We start from the raw sequence: 18,474 nt of genomic DNA, 5'->3' as shown, positions 1-18,474 counted from the left end.
TGGAAAATAAAATGTCCCCCTCTTCTTTGTGCCAGCCCCTCAAATACTGGAATACTGCTGAACCCTATCTTTCTTTTCTCTAGACCAGTGGTGGCGAACCTATGGCACGGGTGCCAGAGGCGGCACTCAGAGCCCTCTCTGGGCACGCGCACCGTCGCCCCAGTCCTAGGCCTTCAGCTGGTTTTTATAAAACCTTTTCGCTTTAGGCCTCCGCCCAATCAATCAGTCAATTTCAACTTCTCACAGAAAAAAAGATCTTGCAAAGTTGGAATTGATTGATTGAACTTTTTAGTCCCACCCAGTCTGTTGTTACGACCGCAGCCACGCCCACCCAATGGGCCACACCTACCCAATGGGCCACACCCACCCGGCGATGCATAAGTGGGTTTTGGGTTGCAGTTTGGGCACTCGGTCTCTAAAAGATTCGCCATCACTGCTCTAGACTGTCCATACCCAATTCCTGCCATCATTCTTCATAAGTATTTGTCTCCAGGCCCTTAATCATCTTAGTTGCTCTTCTTTGCACTTTTTCCAAAATCTCAACAAATTTTTGTAATATTGTGACAAAAACTGGATGCAGTATTCCAGGTATGGTCATACTAAGGACTTAGTATGACGTGATTTTGATTCTATGCCTCTGTTTATACAACCAAGGATTGTATTAGCTTTTTTGTCTGCTGCCGCACACTACTGGCTGATGTTTAAGTGATCGTTTACTAGGACTCCAAGGTCCCTATCAGTTACTATTTTTGAGCCAGATTTCATTTAATCTGTACTTGTATCTTTGGTTTTTCCTGCCTAGGTGTAAAACCTTGCTTTTCTCCACATTAAACTTCATGTTGGATAGGGCCCGTTGTTGTTCAAGTCTGTCAAGATCTTTTTGAATCCTGACCTTGTCTTCTGGAGTTTTGGCTATTCCTGCCAGCTTACTGCCATCTGCAAATTTGATGAGTTCCCCTTCTATACCCTCATCTAAGTCATTTATGAAGATATTGAAGAGTACTGGGCCTAAGACGGAACCTTGTGGTACCCCACTGTGTCCCTTCCCTACACAGAGCATTCTGAAGACATGGGGTACAGGTTTGAACTCAATAAGCTTAATAGTATATTAATATTGAGTTTCCTGAAAATATTTTTCTTTGTAAAAATACGCATAATCTTTTAAAGAAATTAACTGTAAGAAAATGTTAATTTTTTTAACATATCTAAATGTAAACTTTTCACCATCTACCTCACTATTATCACTTGAACTTCTAAGTCATTTATGAAAAAGTCAAAGAGCACTGGTACTAATACTAATACAAACTCACATTTGTTCACATCACTGCAGATGGCTTATACAAATGGACCATATAAAAGTTTCCGTACAATGGATTTACAGCATAATTCTTTCTATGAACTGGAAAAATCATATTCAAAAGATATTAGTAGGTACATCCTCTGAACTTCTGTCTTGAAGACCTTCTATTTTTTCTCACCTTTCCCCATATCAAAAGTGAAAGCAGCACATCCCCCAAAATCTGTGAAGTCTACAACAGTGCCTTTACTTGCATAAAAGGGAAAAAGCAGGAATCAAAATAAAGAGATAACAGCTGTATTTGCATTAGAATTTATATTAACAGGACTACTGAACTGCAACATACAGTACATTAGGCCTATCATAAATATTTTTGTGTAGTCACTAGATGGCTGTAAAATGGCTAGAATTTTCTGCATTGCTTTATGACTAAATATGAGAACCCTAATATATTGTATACAGTATATCTGCATCAACACATACAGCATTCAATATGTGTGTTACGGAGGTTTTTTAAAGTTGTACGCAGTATGTCGGTATCAAAAATCTTAGATTTCTTCATTGATTATAAATACCTCTCATTCCTCTCCAGGGCAAAAATAGTTTTGCAAATCGGTACTCCACGATAACTTACTAGGACAAATAAATAGTATTATTCATTCATTCACCCATTCATGAAAAAAAAATTCCTGTTTCCTGGCGTAAACTCCAGAGACGGTAGTTATTTCCATAGAAACTCGCTTTCCCGGCAAGCTTTGCCTTTGCTCTGAGCATGCGCTCTGCTCCCTGAGCTGTCGCTTGCTTGGCAGTAACCGAGGTGGGTGTCGCCGGCGGCGCATAGGCGCTCGCCATGGAGTCCTACGATGTGATCGCGAATCAGCCGGTGGTGATTGACAACGTGAGTCCGAGCGTGATTGTGTCTGCTCTGTGAGAAGGGGGGAGGGGGGGGCGCTGCGATTGGCACGGAGGTTTTTTTTGCTCCTCATAGAAACCAGTGAGCGGATCTGTTAGCCGGTGATTTTCTGCTCTCCCTCCCCCCCCCGCCCCGTCTCCGGGCAGTCTTCTGTCCCTCGCCATTTCCAACCGAAGTTGGGCTCTTTTCTCCGTCTCGATGACCCAGGCCCAAGTTCTCGTTGGTCGATGCCTTTGCCATTCAATGGTAGAACGGCGCAGCCTGAAGAACAACGGAGCAGGTAATTCACGCCCTGTTGAGCTCCTCGCTCTCTGATTGGCCCCCTTTGCTCATTCTCGTTGAGCGTCATCGATTCGCGTTTCGCGATGTAGATTTGCTCCTCCTCCTTTTCGGAGTTCATGCGCGATTATTGGCGCGTTGGCAACAGTATTCGTTCTTTTTGACCTTTAAGGTGCTGTTTGGTTCTGACCGGCTGGTCCTGTCAAAGTGTGCGAGAGAATGGCTTAGGACTCAGTGTTTCTCAACCTTGACAATTTTAAGGCATGTGGACTTCAACTCCCAGAATTCCACAGCCAGCAATGCTGGCTGTGGAATTCTGGGAGTTGAAGTCCACATGCCTTAAAATTGTCAAGGTTGAGAAACACTGGCTTAGGTAGTTGGGCCCCGAACATTGCCTAGCTCTCCTCCATTTTCCCCATGTGTATTTTTGCTGCTGCGTATAATTGCCCGCGCTGCTCTTTTTGTAAAACAGGGCTTGCAGGAGGAGTGCAGTGAGGAAACGTTTCCTAGATCCCGCCCAGCCTTCTTTTCTGTCGTTTTTCAGATTTCTTTGTGACCCAGAAAACGACAATGCTGCATTAAGAATCAGCTCATTAGTTAATATGATTGTTAAATGTTGCATTTTTTTCCAAGCTGATGCAAAAGCCTGAGAAATGACGAGTCAATAAAGGGAAATATTGGTAGCTAGTCTAGACTACCACTGATGATGTTACCTAGTTTGGGTAATGAAATGTCTGCAAGAAAACAACCAAGCTCAGAGAGCGCCAAGGACCCCTCAAATGAAGGATTAGTTTAGTAAATACTAGCAAACAAGTGCTGTGCTTGTGGAGGATCCAAAGTGTTTCTCCTGAATATTTTTTTAAATATACACTACTGTGATGCATACATCTTTGAATCCTGGAAGATGGGTTTTAGTAATTGGTAATTAATATTCATCATAGTAAATCTGATGAATCAGATTTCCATGTTATGTTCAAAAATTCTTTCTGGAACTCACTGCCCAACTTTTGTTTCTTGGTACAATTCAAAATAGTGATTTTTACCTATAAATCTCCACATGGTTTACAACCAAGTCATAGAAAAAATTGCTGCCTTCTAGAAGAACATGCCTGTAGTTTTGTTATATGATGTGATTCAGGGATTCTTCTGTGTGCTAATTAGGTAGAAAGAGGCTAGGTAGTTGGGAATATGGAACAGAGCTTTTTCTGTGATGAGGTGGATTTCTTCCCTGTAAAAGTTCATCTGTTTCCACCTTTCTTTAGTTTCAGGAAGATTGTTAGAATCCTTTTGTTCTGCACCTAACACCATTGCCATTTGTTAGATAGTCACAAGGCCTCTGTTGCTGGATAATTCAACAGTTTTAATACTAAGCAAAAATAGATGGGCCTTTTTTGAGCCAGTCACACTTGAGGGAAGATTTCATGGGATCCCTTATTCACATTATTGTCCTTGTGATTCTAGAAGGGTAGAAAATCACCCACATTCTCATACAATGCAATGCCCCTTCTTCAAAACCCCAAAACATGCTTTGATTGCACCAATCATTTCCAAATATGAGGGCCATGCAAGTAAACTTTATTACTCTTTAAGGGACAGTAACCCTACATTTACAAATAAGGCCACCAATTTTTTTTTACCAAGTTCACACAACTGTGCAAAAATGTTTAATTAGATATGCTGTTTTATTCTCCCACTATTTCCCCCCCTTCCCTAACAACTGTTGTGTTAAAGCTTCCTTTTACTGTATTTTTAATTGTAAAAGCTTAATAAAGATATTTGATTTTGTTGTGCACAGCCGTTAGAACTGTATTTTAAAGACTTGTTTGCACAACATGGTAGGTTATTTTTTATTATTCAAGGTTTGCTATAAATTAACTCATCATAGGCAATTTAAAAAAAATAAAAATTTAAAAAATGTTAGAAGAAGGTAATTGCAAATAATTTATCTATTATTGCTTACAAAGGGTATACGAACATGTGCATAAATTCACCAGGAGTCAAGTTTGACTCACCTGAGATTTTATTACTTGCAAAGCTACATTCACATAGCATGCTTATCCACAGTTAAATTAAACATTATTTATGCACTAAACTAAAGTTTTAACATGTTCTGCAAATATTGCCACTGAGTCCCAAATTAGCCAACACGATTTCAACCTTGCAAGTTTGTTGTCTGAACCGAGCTGTGTCTGGCATATTACTTTTTTAAATTCCTAAAGATATATACAGAGGGGAGGATGCTTCAGTGTTCTGTAAGTTATTAGGGTGATGTGATTTAGTGCTGTTCACTGGATCTTTCTTGTTTTTTGTACTTCTCTTGAGGAAAAGATCTTCTGTCTTACTATCTAGTTCTAAAACCTTTTGTCCCACACAAAGGAATTCTTCTTGGGTGGTCTGAGGCTTCCTAAGTATGGTAACGGGATGTGCTCCATCTAGTGGTCACATAAATTCAATAACAAGTCATACAGTTTTAATAATGGAATTTATTGGGCGAAGTTTTCATTGAAGGGGCTCAACAAGGCCACTGGTGCTAAATTTGGACAGTTATTTTTTTTTTATGTTGATAGGCATAGATTTGGAGCCAAGATACTCATGAATAATTATTTCATTTCATTTGATGATCTTTGTTTTTTATCCCAACAGGGTTCTGGCATGATTAAAGCTGGCTTTGCAGGTGATCAAATACCTAAGTACTGTTTTCCAAATTAGTAAGTATCCTCATAATTTTAGCTGGTGTTCTATAATTTCCTACTATGAACATTTTCTGCATTGAGTAGACTGAGACTTTTAACCTATGCTGGCTCTGGCAATTGAACACACTATGCATTAGGCCAGGGGTGTCAAACTCGCCACGTCATGTGACATGTTACAACATATCACAACTTTTTCCCCTTCCTGGAGCTGGGTTGGGCGTGGCTATTCCATGGCCTGTAGCAGGGGTGTCAAACTGCCGGCCCACGGGCCGGTTTCATCATACCGGAGCTGCGCCCACCCCATTGCCTGCAATGGCGAAAAAGCTCCGATACGTCGCGTGGCGTCATGTGATGTCGTGAGTTTGACATGCCTGGCCTATAGGATGCAGAATCCCTTAATACTGAGGGCTTGGGGGGGGGCTCAGAAATAGATTTGGAATTTTAAGGATATTTACTTTAGCTTATTATAAGAAACAAAACAAATTAGTTTTTTCATTAATCCTATGTTGGATTTCAGAGATATTTGATATTGGTTGTGTAGTATGAACTATTGACTCTCATTTGTAGATCATGATTTATGAATTAATGTGAGGTGTGCATTATGCTTATTCAATAACCATGGTTAAAATAAATCATCCTATGATATTAAACTCAACCACTCAGTTCAGGTTGCAGCACCTTAATCTAATGATTCTGGAATGGTCTCTCATAAGTAAATTTTTGAACTCATGGATCCATTTTTTCTTTTTGCGATACTTATTTCAGTGTTGGCAGACCAAAGCATGTCCGAGTTATGGCTGGAGCTTTGGAAGGTGACATTTTCATTGGCCCAAAAGCAGAGGTAAGATCACTATGTTGATTTGACTGAAACTGTATTTTTTTTTTTTTAGGGTCACCAGAAACTAAGAAACAGCCTATGCTTTTTATCTAAACAGAGTCCGATATTTATAGTTCATATGTTCATCCTGATAAACAGATGGGGTTCCAGCCATTTGCTTAGGTTTAAATTAGAGGTTTCCTGAACGAACTCAAATGGATTAAAGTAACAAACATATGTCTTATCTATACATAAGAAAAGATATGCATTATGGATGCGTACATATCTACACAGTTGCTGTTATAAAATAAAGGTTTGTTGCATGATGAATATATTTCTTCAGTTATGTTACAAGTGTGATTTCCATTGTAAATTTAGTAGTTATTTGTGGGAATCTTTTTATCAGCAAGTCAATGTATGTTTATATATCTCCTCTGACTGATTGGTTGTCTTGTCTCTTTAATTTTATTAAGGAACATAGAGGTCTTCTTTCTATACGGTACCCAATGGAACATGGAATAGTGAAGGACTGGAATGATATGGAGCGCATTTGGCAGTATGTGTATTCAAAAGATCAACTCCAGACATTCTCTGAAGAAGTGAGCTACCTTTCTTTCTCTAAGTCCCGGAGCACCAAATAAGAGAAAAACCTGTATCTGCTTTTTAATCTCAATGCCAACTCTGTTAGCATTTTTTATTCTGTTCTTCCATGTCTAGAAAATTATGCAGGCGTATAAGTTTCTATGAGTGAAGCTTCTGCTGTTAGCTTATTTCTGAATGTAGGAATGAATTTCAGGAAGAGTAAGGATGTATAGTCATATCTGACCTGAAGTCTTATACACATAGTGCCAAGCAGTAATGTGGTTTGCTTTATTTTGACTTAATGTGAGAATAGGTAATATGTAAGAATATGTACCAATTTATTTTGGCTTAGCCTGATTTGGGTTATTGGCTAGATTCATACAGGGACTAAGCAGTAGTTTATTGAGTATGTCATGGCTGAAAGTGTGCATTGCACTGAGTCAGAACCAAACAACCATAAGATGTTCTGTAGTGGCACAGAGGTTAGAATGTAGTATTGCAGGCTAATTCTGCCAACTGCCAGCAGTTCGATTCTCACCAGCTCAAGGTTCACTCAGCCTTCCATCCTTCCAAGGTCAGTAAAATGAGGAGCAAGATTGTTGGGGGCAATAGGCTGACTCTGTAAAATGCTTAGGGCTGTAAAGCACTATGAGGTGGTATATAAGTCTAAGTACTATTGCTTTCTGATGTGTGACTTCAGCCATTTAACAAAAGTGGATTAACATTTGCTGATTTAACATATGAGGGGATGCAGAGCATGGCCTTTCAACATAGTAATTCCTCTCTCTACTATAACAAGTCATAGAGTCATAGAGTTCTGGCTAGCTGAGTCCCTTGTGTTCCTAATCACTAGCATCCTGTGCTCTTGACGGAAGCACCACTGAATCCTCGTAAGAACCGTGAACGAGCAGCTGAGGTTTTCTTTGAGACTTTCAATGTGCCAGCTCTGTTCATCTCTATGCAAGCTGTGCTTAGCCTGTAAGTATCTTACCTACTCCTTTTTTTAAGCTCAACCTGGAAGAGAAAATAAATTCTGCAATTCATTGTATTACTTTGTATATGGAATGCAAGGAGATTTTCCACATGGATACACAAGTAGATCTTTGTTCATTGCATCTGGATTTTTTCTAAAGATTTCCTCAAAGGTGTCTGCTTTGATAATTAAGAGATTTTAACCCATATTACAAATACAGAAACAGCAGTAAAAATCCACTCTGTTAGTACATATAAAGAGTGGATTTTTACTGCTGCTTCTGTATAAACTCTGGGGATTTTGTTCCAATGCCTCACTTTCACAGTGGATTTAAAATTTTAACTTTCCTCTGCTTTAATTTGATTATAATTTATGTATTATTACATCAGTATTACATCAGTAATACATCAATTATTGTCACCGATTTTCTTTCATAAAGATTGTTGTTTAGTTATTTCTAGGTATATTAGAATAGAATTATGATGGGGGAATTGCTGTCTTGGAAGTGTTACAGATTATCCATCAAATACCGTTGATTTTTTCTTTTCTGTAGTTATGCAACAGGACGAACTACAGGGGTGGTGTTGGACTCTGGGGATGGGGTCACCCATGCAGTACCTATTTATGAAGGTTTTGCAATGCCCCACTCCATTATGCGAATTGACATAGCTGGCCGCGATGTCTCTCGTTTTCTTCGTCTCTATCTCCGGAAGGAAGGCTATGACTTCCATACATCATCTGAATTTGAGATCGTCAAAACCATAAAAGAGGTGCATGGATGCCCTTTGTTTTTGATTCTGGGGTCTCTTCTGTTTTAAGGTACTGAGCAGAGGAGGGTGGATTGAGCAGTTACAGCTGATATATGTCATAGCATTTGCTAATGTCTATCCAGATTACAAGAAAAGATGGGGAAACAAGTCTGTTTAAATTGCATCTATGGTGCAGAACTGCTTTCTTTTGGCTCTTGAAGGCCATCGTCTCTTAATTCTACTTTAATCTCAATCCAAACAGTATGTTCAGAGAAGTTGTATGATTACAGTCTTAACTGTGCTCATTCATATACTAGACACAAGGTTGCAGTTTTTAAAATTAATCCCCTTGACAGAAATCTTTGGTGCTTAGAAAGCTACCACATCTGAAAAATAAACAGAATATTCTTACCCTGGCTTTTTGCATGTATATGGGAGTTTTTTTCTTTTGTTAAAAAGGTAAAACAGGGAAATCTTTCAGACATTTCCATAAATACCACTTTCTAAAATGGTTGTATTCCGTTACATGATCCTTTCAAATTACTGTCTAATCCAATTACAAGAAAAGTTGCAAATTTAAAAACCTACAGCATATCAACAATACTCATCTTTGGGACCAATTTACATTGTATTTTGCATGAAGTCAAGGACTTTATTTGCCACTGGTAGATCAGTAAATTTATGGCTGATATGCAAGATTTCACTGTCTGTTTAACCATTGGGTCAGGAATGCAGAATTTGCTTACTAGAGAAGCAATAGGAACATCTTAGCAAGAAAAATCAAAGTTGGGCAAAGCTGTTTCCCTGGTCTTTTTTGGGAAAGCTACTAGTTATAGTATATCCACGAATCTTGGCCCTTCTGATTATAAACTTTCCTTATGTAGAAGGATTTCTGAGCTCTACAAAAGCCAAGGATAATAAAGTAGATGTGCCTAATTCTTATTAATAGATACTTCAACTTTGGCGTAAAAACTCAGTTTAACTATAACAGTCAATGATTATGTTATAGCATGATACTTGAGAAAGTGAGTGGAAAACAATTACTTCATTCCAATTTCTGTTCCATAATGAAGCTACTAGGTCATTCTAGAAAAACATTACTTCTTAACCTCTGTGTTTAAAACATAGAAACTCTAGTTACTTAATATTTACAAGTTGTCCTTCCCAGGTGGCTCCCAATGTTAAAAAAATTAAAACAATGTAGAACACCACAAAAAGTTGAAATTTCAGATAAAGGAAGAGGGAAAACAATACTTGGAAAATTGCAGAAGCCTTATCTGTCTTAAAATTATAACAAAATGGGTGTCAGATAAGCCTCCCTAAAGAGTGAATTCTACAACTGAAGTAGTACCACTAAAAATATAATTTCTTTAGTCACTTGAGCAACTCACCTTTGATAATAGAGCTAGTTTATCTTACATAATTACTGCAACAATGTACATGAGACACTCAAAATATACCAATATACCATTTTAATGGCATATTCTGAGTGGCTTGTGTACCTTATTATAATCATAATGTATGGGCTTGTTCCAGCTTCTTCAGCTTGATATCTTCCAGTTCTCAGTGACCATCTCCAGGTTGAGAAAAGTGGCTTAACTCATGAACAATGGTCTCTCTTTACATAATCTTTAAACCTCAGCTAATATTTAAAGCTGGGCTACCATCTACTACGTGATCAGCTGGAAAGATCATATAGTGTTTTACTACAGAATTGCTGTTGAGTGTAGTAAGTCAAATAAATACTGTAAAAGCTCTTCTATGACCTTTGTATCATTGTTGAATGAGGCTATTTATGCTGAAAACGCCATCTTATAAATTCATCTGTATTCCCCAAAATAATGTCTTATGCAAAAGCAACATGCTATTGGAAAGCTTTGTTATCACGGATTTTGTTTGTAGAACTACTGGTTCTTAATAAATTTTCTAGAATTTTTCATTTTTAATCACTAAATGGTTAAGAATTTTATGACATTTGGATGGTGAGGCGCCTTGCATTTAGAAATGGGAATAAAAACAGTACTAAAAGGCAAAAAGCTATTGAATGACAGTGCATCTGGAGCATCTGAGTGAGAATTGTCTTACCACAGGCTGCTTGTTTGAATGTTGATGATTATTATCTTTGCTTGTCATTCCTCCACAGCGGGCTTGCTATTTGTCAATAAACCCTCAGAAGGATGAAACTCTAGAAACTGAAAAAGCTCAATATTACCTTCCTGATGGAAGCACCATTGAGGTTTGTTAAAACTTCACATAATTTAAATATTTCTTAAAGAAATTATGGAAAGAGGCCCTGAAGTGATGCCTGCAGGCTCCTTCAGGATTCTAGGATATGAGTGGTCTTGTCTTAAGTTCATTCATCTTTTAATCATCTCTTTGTTTATTTTGAGTTGTCATTCCTTCCTTTTCTCCTTTTTATCTCACTGGATTGGTATGATTGCTACTTCTAGTCTCAGTCATCTGACACAATCTTAGTAAGATTGTATTTACAATAAGAGCTTTTTTTTAGTTTTGTTTACTCAAAACTGCTGTAGAACAAAATGTGAAATCTATCAGTTTTCAAATGTTTTGAATTTCAGTTCTCACCTGACCTGTCAATGAGTCAATGAAAAAGTTGACATATTGTTAAAGTTGTCCAAAACATTTGGATAGCATCAGATTGCTTAAGTCAGCGGTTCTCAACCTATGGGTCGCGACCCCATTTGGGGTCGATCGACCATTTCACGGGGGTCGCCAAGCAAGGCTGTCTGCCATTTTTTTCCCCTTTTCCGGCGGGTGCCTTACCTCCCTTGGGCTGGGCCAGCTGGTGGTCGGCCTGCTCCGTCTCTGCCGCTTGCCAGCTACGCCTCGGCCAGCACAGGGGGCGGAACCACGCATGCGCGGTGCTCCCAGGCAGGGAAAGTCCTCGACTTACGACCGGTTGGGTAGTCCTTGACTTACGACCGGTTTAGTCCTCAACTTACGACCGGTTTAGTTCTCGACTTATGACCGGTTTAGTCCTCGACTTACGACCGGTTGGGGGTCGCGGCATTAAAAAGGTTGAGAACCACTGGCTTAAGTCCTACTTTAGAATCTTAAAAAAGAGTAATTTATAAGCATATCAGTTCATCACCATAGTACTGAAGGGGGGTGTCCTTGTCTCTGCACTTCAAGTTCTGTTCAAGGGTCCTTTTAGATTAGACTAGTGGGATGGGAAGAAAGACTTTGTATGACCATAAGAATATTCATGTGATACAGTTTTTCAGTCTAGGAAATAAGATTTCTTATATACCATCCAGAATGCTGATATTCTTGTTCTCTTTGCAGATTGGTCCTGCCCGATTCAGGGCTCCTGAATTACTGTTCCGTCCAGATCTGATTGGAGAAGAATGTGAGGGATTGCATGAAGTTCTGGTTTTTGCAATTCAAAAGTCTGATATGGACTTAAGGCGAACTCTCTTTTCTAACATTGTGCTCTCTGGAGGCTCAACGCTTTTCAAAGGTTCCTTCTGATGCTTATTTGACTTTATGTGGTTTGAACTTAACTTAAAATAAGTTTAGTCTCCTTATCTTGTTTGATATTGTTGAAAATAATATTAGCTCCTTGGAAGTAAATATTGGCAGCACTCCATATAATTCTTTTCCTGGAAATAGGCAAAAAAATTTCCCAGAAAAATCTTCTTCCAGCCCTGTTGGAGGAACTGAAGGTCAGCAAGCTAGATTCACATATTATTTCTGGGAAAATAGTCATAGCATTTCTTAATATGTCTCTTTTTTTAATATTAATGAAATACAGTTTTTGTGTGCTTAAATGATTTTTCCTATTCTATCATTTATCTGATCTGTATAGTTCAACGGTCCCCAACCTTTCTGCCTCCATGGATTGGCAGCAGCAGTAGCGGCAGCAGCGAGGAAGAAGGGATGGTCTCGTGCGCAAATGAAGCTTTGTGCGCCTGCCCTCCGCTTGCGCAGTCTGGTTGCCAATGGGCCACGGATCAGTACCGATCCACGGCCAGGGGGTTGGGGACCCCTAGTATAGTTTATGTATTAACACACTTCATATATTACTTTATTATAGAGAAAAAAAGATGTAGATGTTGTTTCAGTGATTGGTTGATTCTAGATTTGTTTTCAGGAAACATAGATTACTTTAGAGTATCCTAGGTTGTTAACTCAAATTATTGCTTATATTTAATAGGTTTTGGTGATAGGCTTCTGAGTGAAGTAAAGAAACTGGCCCCTAAAGATGTCAAAATCAGGGTATGTAGAGCTTGTTTGGAGGTTGTAACAGGGGAGCACAACTACTGTATACACTTGCCTGAAGATCAGTACACTCCTATTTGGATGGTTATTCTTTTCCACCAATTGCACAGCTTCGGGAGGGATGCACACGGAGCAGTGAAGGAGGAAGGGGACACCAGCCTGATCAGCAGAATCGACCCTAGTAATCAATAGGGTGACATGTCGTGACTATATAATCCTCACATGAAAGGACTTAAGAACCCTGTCATACTCTGTTTTAACTAGAATCTACTCAGATTTCACCAGAACATGTTCTTTTTTAATGGTAATTTTATTAACAATTATGTTTACAACAATAAAAACTAATACAAACTAAAAAGACAAAATAAAAGAGCAGAAGATACACGAAATAAAGAAAATATAAAAGAAAAAATAAAAATATAGTAAAGAAAAAGAAAAGAAATATATGCAGAAGTGGCTTGCTATCTTCATCATAACAAGTATAAACAATTTTAATAACTTATCACCTTCTCTTAAAATACGTCAAATGATCTCTTCTTCCCATATCCCATTTCTTATCTATAAACAAATCCATAAAAATGTCATTTCAGTCCTGATGTTAGCAAAAGTCTATTAAGGGTTGCCAGATATAACAACATATCTATTTTACCCTTGATCAAATAAACCAATTTTAGGGGACTGGCATCTAAAACATATAGAGAATGGTCGCTGGAATTGGGTATGTCTAGTTTAATGTCTAGGGATGACATGATAGCAGTGTTCCAATATCTCAGGGCTTGCCACAGAGAAGAGGGAGTCAAGCTATTCTCCAAAGGATCTGAAGGCAGAACAGGAAGCAATGGATGAAAACTAACCAAAGAGAGAAGCAACCTAGAACTAAGGAGAAATTTCCTGACAGAACAATTAATCAGTGGAACAACCTGCCTTCAGAAGTTGTGAATGCTCCAACGCTGGAAGTTTTTAAGAAGAGACTGGACAACCATTTGTCTGAAATGGTAAAGGGTTTCCTGCCTGAGCAGGGAGTTGGACTAGATGACCTCCAAGGTCCCTTCCAACTCTAGCATTAGTATTAGTATTATCCTTCTTCTTACTTCCAAGTAAAAGTAGAGTTAATCCCTTCAAGTGTAATAAACCTTTTTCTTTCTTTTAACTTTTTCTTTATCCCTTTTCACAAGATTCTTCAAAACCTTAACAAGCCTTTTTCTCAAACATAGCAATAGCGCTTACAATTACATACCGCTCCATAGTGCTTTACATCATTCTGAGCAGTTTATAAATGTCAGTATATTGCCCCTCCAATTGTGTCCTCATTTTATTGACCTCAGAAGAATGGAAGGCTGAGTCAACCTTGAGCCAGTCAGGATGGAACTCTTAACTGTGGACAGAGTTTGGAAAATTATCCAACTCATTCTCTTGATTTCTTCTTTTAATCCCTTTTAATCATTAAAATGCTAGCCAGTTTCTTTGCATATCCAATGTAACATACTTTTGCATGTCATTCTTGTACTCTGCCATTTTTAAATCCACTTTTAACTGTGTCAATTTTGTCAGGTAGAATTTGTTTCATAACATATTTTAGACACAATCTATCCATAGAGGTAAAATTAACTTTGGATCTATTGTTCAAAAATTATCCTTTATTATGTCCAATATTAAAATATTTTGCTTCATTCTGTATTTATAAGTTAAGTTTGAGTCTTCTCCTTTAATTGTAATCTTTAGTTCCTTCAAATTCCCTCTAGTTCCCATTTTTAAAAAATCTTATTTTATTTTGGTTTTTTAAAAAAACAAAACCCCATGCAAAACAAACGCATTTTTTTACTGGAAGAATTCTTTATAATTAATTCCAAAATCTTATTTTAGATTTATCTGGACCCTCAGGTTGTTTGTAACTTTCTAAAATCAAAGTTTTAATCACCCTTTTTGCCGTTTATTAAAAAATTGTTTTAAGTTCTCAAACTTTACTTTAAATGTGCTTAGCTAACAATTGATGGAAACTCATTCAGAGTTGTAAAACTTGTCAATCTAATGGTTCCCAATAGCTGAAAAGCAGTTGACAAGCAATTCCTGAAAGTGATTAAAACAAAGTATGCAAACTTGGTGTCTTTTCAAAGGCACCAACTGCAGTTTGAGCAAGATGGCTATTCCTTTGCCTATTAGAGCTCTAAACCTGCCTGAGACCGCTGTCTTGTCGTCTCCTTGTGAGGGATAACTGTCTTTAGCACTTGGGGACAATCTTAAGTCTTTTCCTTGTCCAAAGTGGAATTATCAAAGAGCCAATCTACTTACCAGCTCTTCATTATTGCCGTGGCTGGTAGTGCCCCTCCAGTGAAACATGATCAACGTGATATGATTACTGTGGCCCTCATATGTTGCTGAACTGTAGCTCTCAAGATCCTTGGAGTTGCTTAGAGTGGTAAATTAATTTGGAGAGACATAAATTACTATGGTTGTATAATGTAGTTACCTATGATTAACTAACCTATGGTTTATGAATTTTCAGGATTTAGATGGCCTACTTAATCATAAATTAACATTAGGGGCTATGTTAATAAACGTAGTAGGCCAAAATATAAAGGTGATTTATGGTTCAGTGTGTCAGGTAAACACAACTCTAGACTTCAAAGAGTCATTTTAACGAATTGTCAACCACAGTCATATGTACCTTTCTGACTTTCAAATCATTTGGTTGGTTGAGACTGTTAGAAAAAAAATCCAATAGCCCACAATAGAAGAGCTTTGTAAGTTTGGTGTCTGGACAATAAACGTCTTCTTCTAAATCTTCCTCACTTTTTATTTTAATCACTAGATATCTGCTCCTCAAGAGAGACTATATTCTACATGGATTGGGTATGTACAACATCTCCTGCAGCAGAAATTGTAGTTTTACTTGCCTTTACATGGATTCACACACTTCCTTAAAATAAAAAGTGATTCATTTAAAGCTAAGAAACTCTGAACTAGAGTCTTTTACTCCGTATGATATACAACAAATTACTGCAGTTAAATAATGTGAAGGCTCTTTAGGGACGTTTGAAACAAACTTTTTAATAATGATATGCTAAAATGAAGAGACTGGGAAGCTCTAGTAGGACCTATATTTATTCTCCTAAATGGGCAAAAGTGGTGTTCTATTATGTATTTTCGCACGCAGTAAGAAAACACTGCCTGCACTGACTTGTGTTTAGATAAAGTCCTGCATGACTTTGCATTGCAAAAGATATTAAACAAATTCCAGAGAGCAAGTTTACTTATTAAAATCTCAATGGGCTAACTGGAACTCACTGTTGCCATATGAACTGAATGCTCCCAGCATATGTGCACTTTATTTAGAGACAGTGTGATTGCTAATGTATAGTGGTTAAGGTGCTGGAAGATCCAGATTCCAATCCTTGCTTTGACTTAGAAGTCAGCTAGTTGACTTTGGCCAGTCAATCTTCAGTAAAAAAAAAGCTCTATTTCTACATTGAATTGATTCAGGATAGTAATAGTAGTAGTAGTAGTAGTAGTAGTAGTAGTAGTAGTAGTAGTATAGATGATAGATAGATAGATAGATAGATAGATAGATAGATAGATTTAGATAAGTCAAGTGCTAATTATTTTGTTGCCACTTTTGAAAAGAAAACTCCAGACATCCTTTAGTTTTCATTAACAGCTTAATAACTATGGTATTTTTAGAAAGAGTTAAAATGTTCCTGATAGTCTTGCATCTAACTCCTGTGCTTGTTCCTCTACAGAGGCTCCATCCTGGCTTCACTTGACACATTTAAGAAAATGTGGATTTCCAAGAAAGAATATGAGGAAGACAGTTCCTGGGCAATCCACCGAAAAACCTTCTAACTCAAGCAAATCCAGGGGTCTCTTTAGATGTTTGTTCTTATTCTCAACTCTCTTCTGAATCTCCAAGGAATTCTCTGTTTGTGTGTGCATGAATGGATAGATGGGTGCCAGCACACCCTGGACTTTGACAGAGCCAAAGGGAAAGGAAGGAAACCCTATTATATCTCAGACGAAATTTTGGGTAATATAAAAGTGAATAATAAGATGGAAATAGAATATGTCAACTAATATTTGATCAAATTCAGATAGGCTGACAAGGTGGAAACTGAGCACAGAAAATGATAGTTATTTCCATGCTCAGTGGACATTTTTCAGATGGTTAATTCAGAGCTTTCCTCCCCCCCCTTTTTTTCCCTAACATATGCAGAAAAGAGAATAAGCACATTCTTAACTGTTAAACTCCATTTACTGCTGTGTACATGTATGTATATTCTTAGGCTGGTGTGTGTGAATCAGAATCACGATATGATAGTTGGAGCAGTTAATTTTAGGAACTAGTTTATAATGCATGGCCTAGATCAGAAAGCTCTCCTTTGTTCTTTTCTAGACAATTGGTTTTGTCAGCCTATAATAAAGCAGCTGTCATTTAACTAAAGGAAGATGATTCCAAAATGTGTTTGATGGCCCGTTCTGTTCTTCCTCTGTACCCTCTCTCTTTTCCTAAACAAGTAAGTTCTACATGGTAATCTTGATTAATGCAAATACATTGTGCCTGTGTCACAATTTCTGCCCAAGGGGTCTTCAGCCAAGCGTGGTGGGAGCCATGCAATTGTTTTGAGACTTGTTTTATTTATTGAGAAGTTTTGGTGATTGCTGAACTACTAACTACTACTAAAATTAGTTCCACCATTTTCTATGTCCTATTATATTGTATTTGCTCATAGTTTAATATTAGCACTAATGTTTTAACAAAATATTTGTTAAATGCTATGAGGTCTGTTTGGTGACCCTGCTGTATTATTTTTGGATTTGTTGCTTCAGTGAATGCACCACATGAGAAAACAGTGAATTGTATTAGAATGTTTGAGTGTAATAGTAATCTCCAGAAGATTGGCATTCTAAAATAATGTCAACCACTGATTTTACATACTACAAAAAGGAGAATTAATCTGCTTTGAACTCATTTTTGTTTGTTTTTTTTATACATATTTTGGTGCTTACGTTTTTTTACTTTGCTGCTGAAAACCAAATATTTTTGCATTTTTGTCCATTTAAGTATTTAAAGATTAGGCATCAGAAAAAGAAGCCTTACATCTACCAATAGCCAAATATTGGAAGAGAAACTGTAGTCAGGAGTAAAAATTAAAGAACTTGTACTATCCCAGAGGAGAAAAGCAGAGTGTTTGTTATTGTAGTATATTATAAATGTGATCCTGTTGTGTTTTTGGTTGAAAGCCTGTGTTCCTTCTTCCTTCAGTGACAGAAAAATTACACATCATTTAAGTAGGCAAACTGATTATTTAGTGGCAGACTGCCTCTGTTTTAGTGTTTATAAAAGCAGGATCCATACTGGTTGAATGGATGGAGGAAAATATAGCTTCTCTTGCAAGCAGGCTGATTAGAAATGCATATAATGCATGTAGTCTTGTGCATTATTCAGCTATCCTTTAGTGTTAAAAATAGAGTAAGGATACAGTTCTCCCTGAGTAAGTTTTGCTTAGTCCCCTTCTAGTGTAAAAGCAGATATATTTTTCAGAAGAGTCTTTAATTATAATTGACTTATAAGCGAGGAAAACAAACAGACATATCTGAATTCAGCAATTCTCTACGTTTACATAAATAGTTGTGTAGTAAGGGATGTGTAGAGTCCCTTGAAGCTATTTCTTTGGTTACATAAAAAGGATTTTTGGAGCAAAGGATTTGTTCCTTTAATGAATAATATTCAAATTTCAGCATTATGTCCTTATTTTCATTCATGAAAATCTATACTCAATCTTTCAGAATGAGTCTGAAAGACTCTGCCCATTTAACAATCCTTTAAGACTAAAGAATAGCATAAAGCATTTTCTATTTCTGAGTTTATTGAGAATAATAGTTAAAATACTAAAAAAAATGACTGTACGCTACATTTTGCAAGGCTGTTCTAAAA

At 37.4% G+C, this 18,474-nt stretch overlaps 1 protein-coding gene across 2 annotated transcripts; it reads left to right on the top strand.

The window, feature by feature from the left end:
* The first annotated feature begins 2,107 nt into the window (after positions 1-2,107).
* On the top strand, positions 2,108-16,470 carry ACTR1A (actin related protein 1A). 2 transcript variants are annotated; one of them, XM_015819769.1, is made up of 11 exons: positions 2,108-2,195; positions 5,133-5,197; positions 5,948-6,023; positions 6,473-6,598; positions 7,435-7,559; positions 8,108-8,324; positions 10,447-10,539; positions 11,610-11,784; positions 12,481-12,542; positions 15,355-15,395; positions 16,283-16,470. In XM_015819769.1, the coding sequence occupies exons 1-11, from the start codon at positions 2,148-2,150 to the stop codon at positions 16,383-16,385; spliced, it is 1,131 nt and encodes a 376-aa protein (XP_015675255.1). In that variant the 5' UTR covers positions 2,108-2,147; the 3' UTR covers positions 16,386-16,470. The 2 variants fall into 2 exon arrangements, with proteins under 2 accessions (XP_015675255.1, XP_015675254.1); XM_015819768.1 differs by lacking the exons at positions 15,355-15,395; positions 16,283-16,470 and having other exon boundaries at positions 12,481-12,864.
* The last annotated feature ends 2,004 nt before the right edge of the window (positions 16,471-18,474 follow it).

The sequence above is a fragment of the Protobothrops mucrosquamatus genome, unplaced genomic scaffold (genome assembly GCF_001527695.2).
Source record: "Protobothrops mucrosquamatus isolate PMUCROS unplaced genomic scaffold, P.Mucros_1.0 scaffold984, whole genome shotgun sequence".
NCBI lineage: Eukaryota > Metazoa > Chordata > Lepidosauria > Squamata > Viperidae > Protobothrops > Protobothrops mucrosquamatus.
The sequence above is the reverse complement of the archived record's forward strand: the minus strand, read 5'-3'. Positions and strand labels throughout refer to the sequence as shown.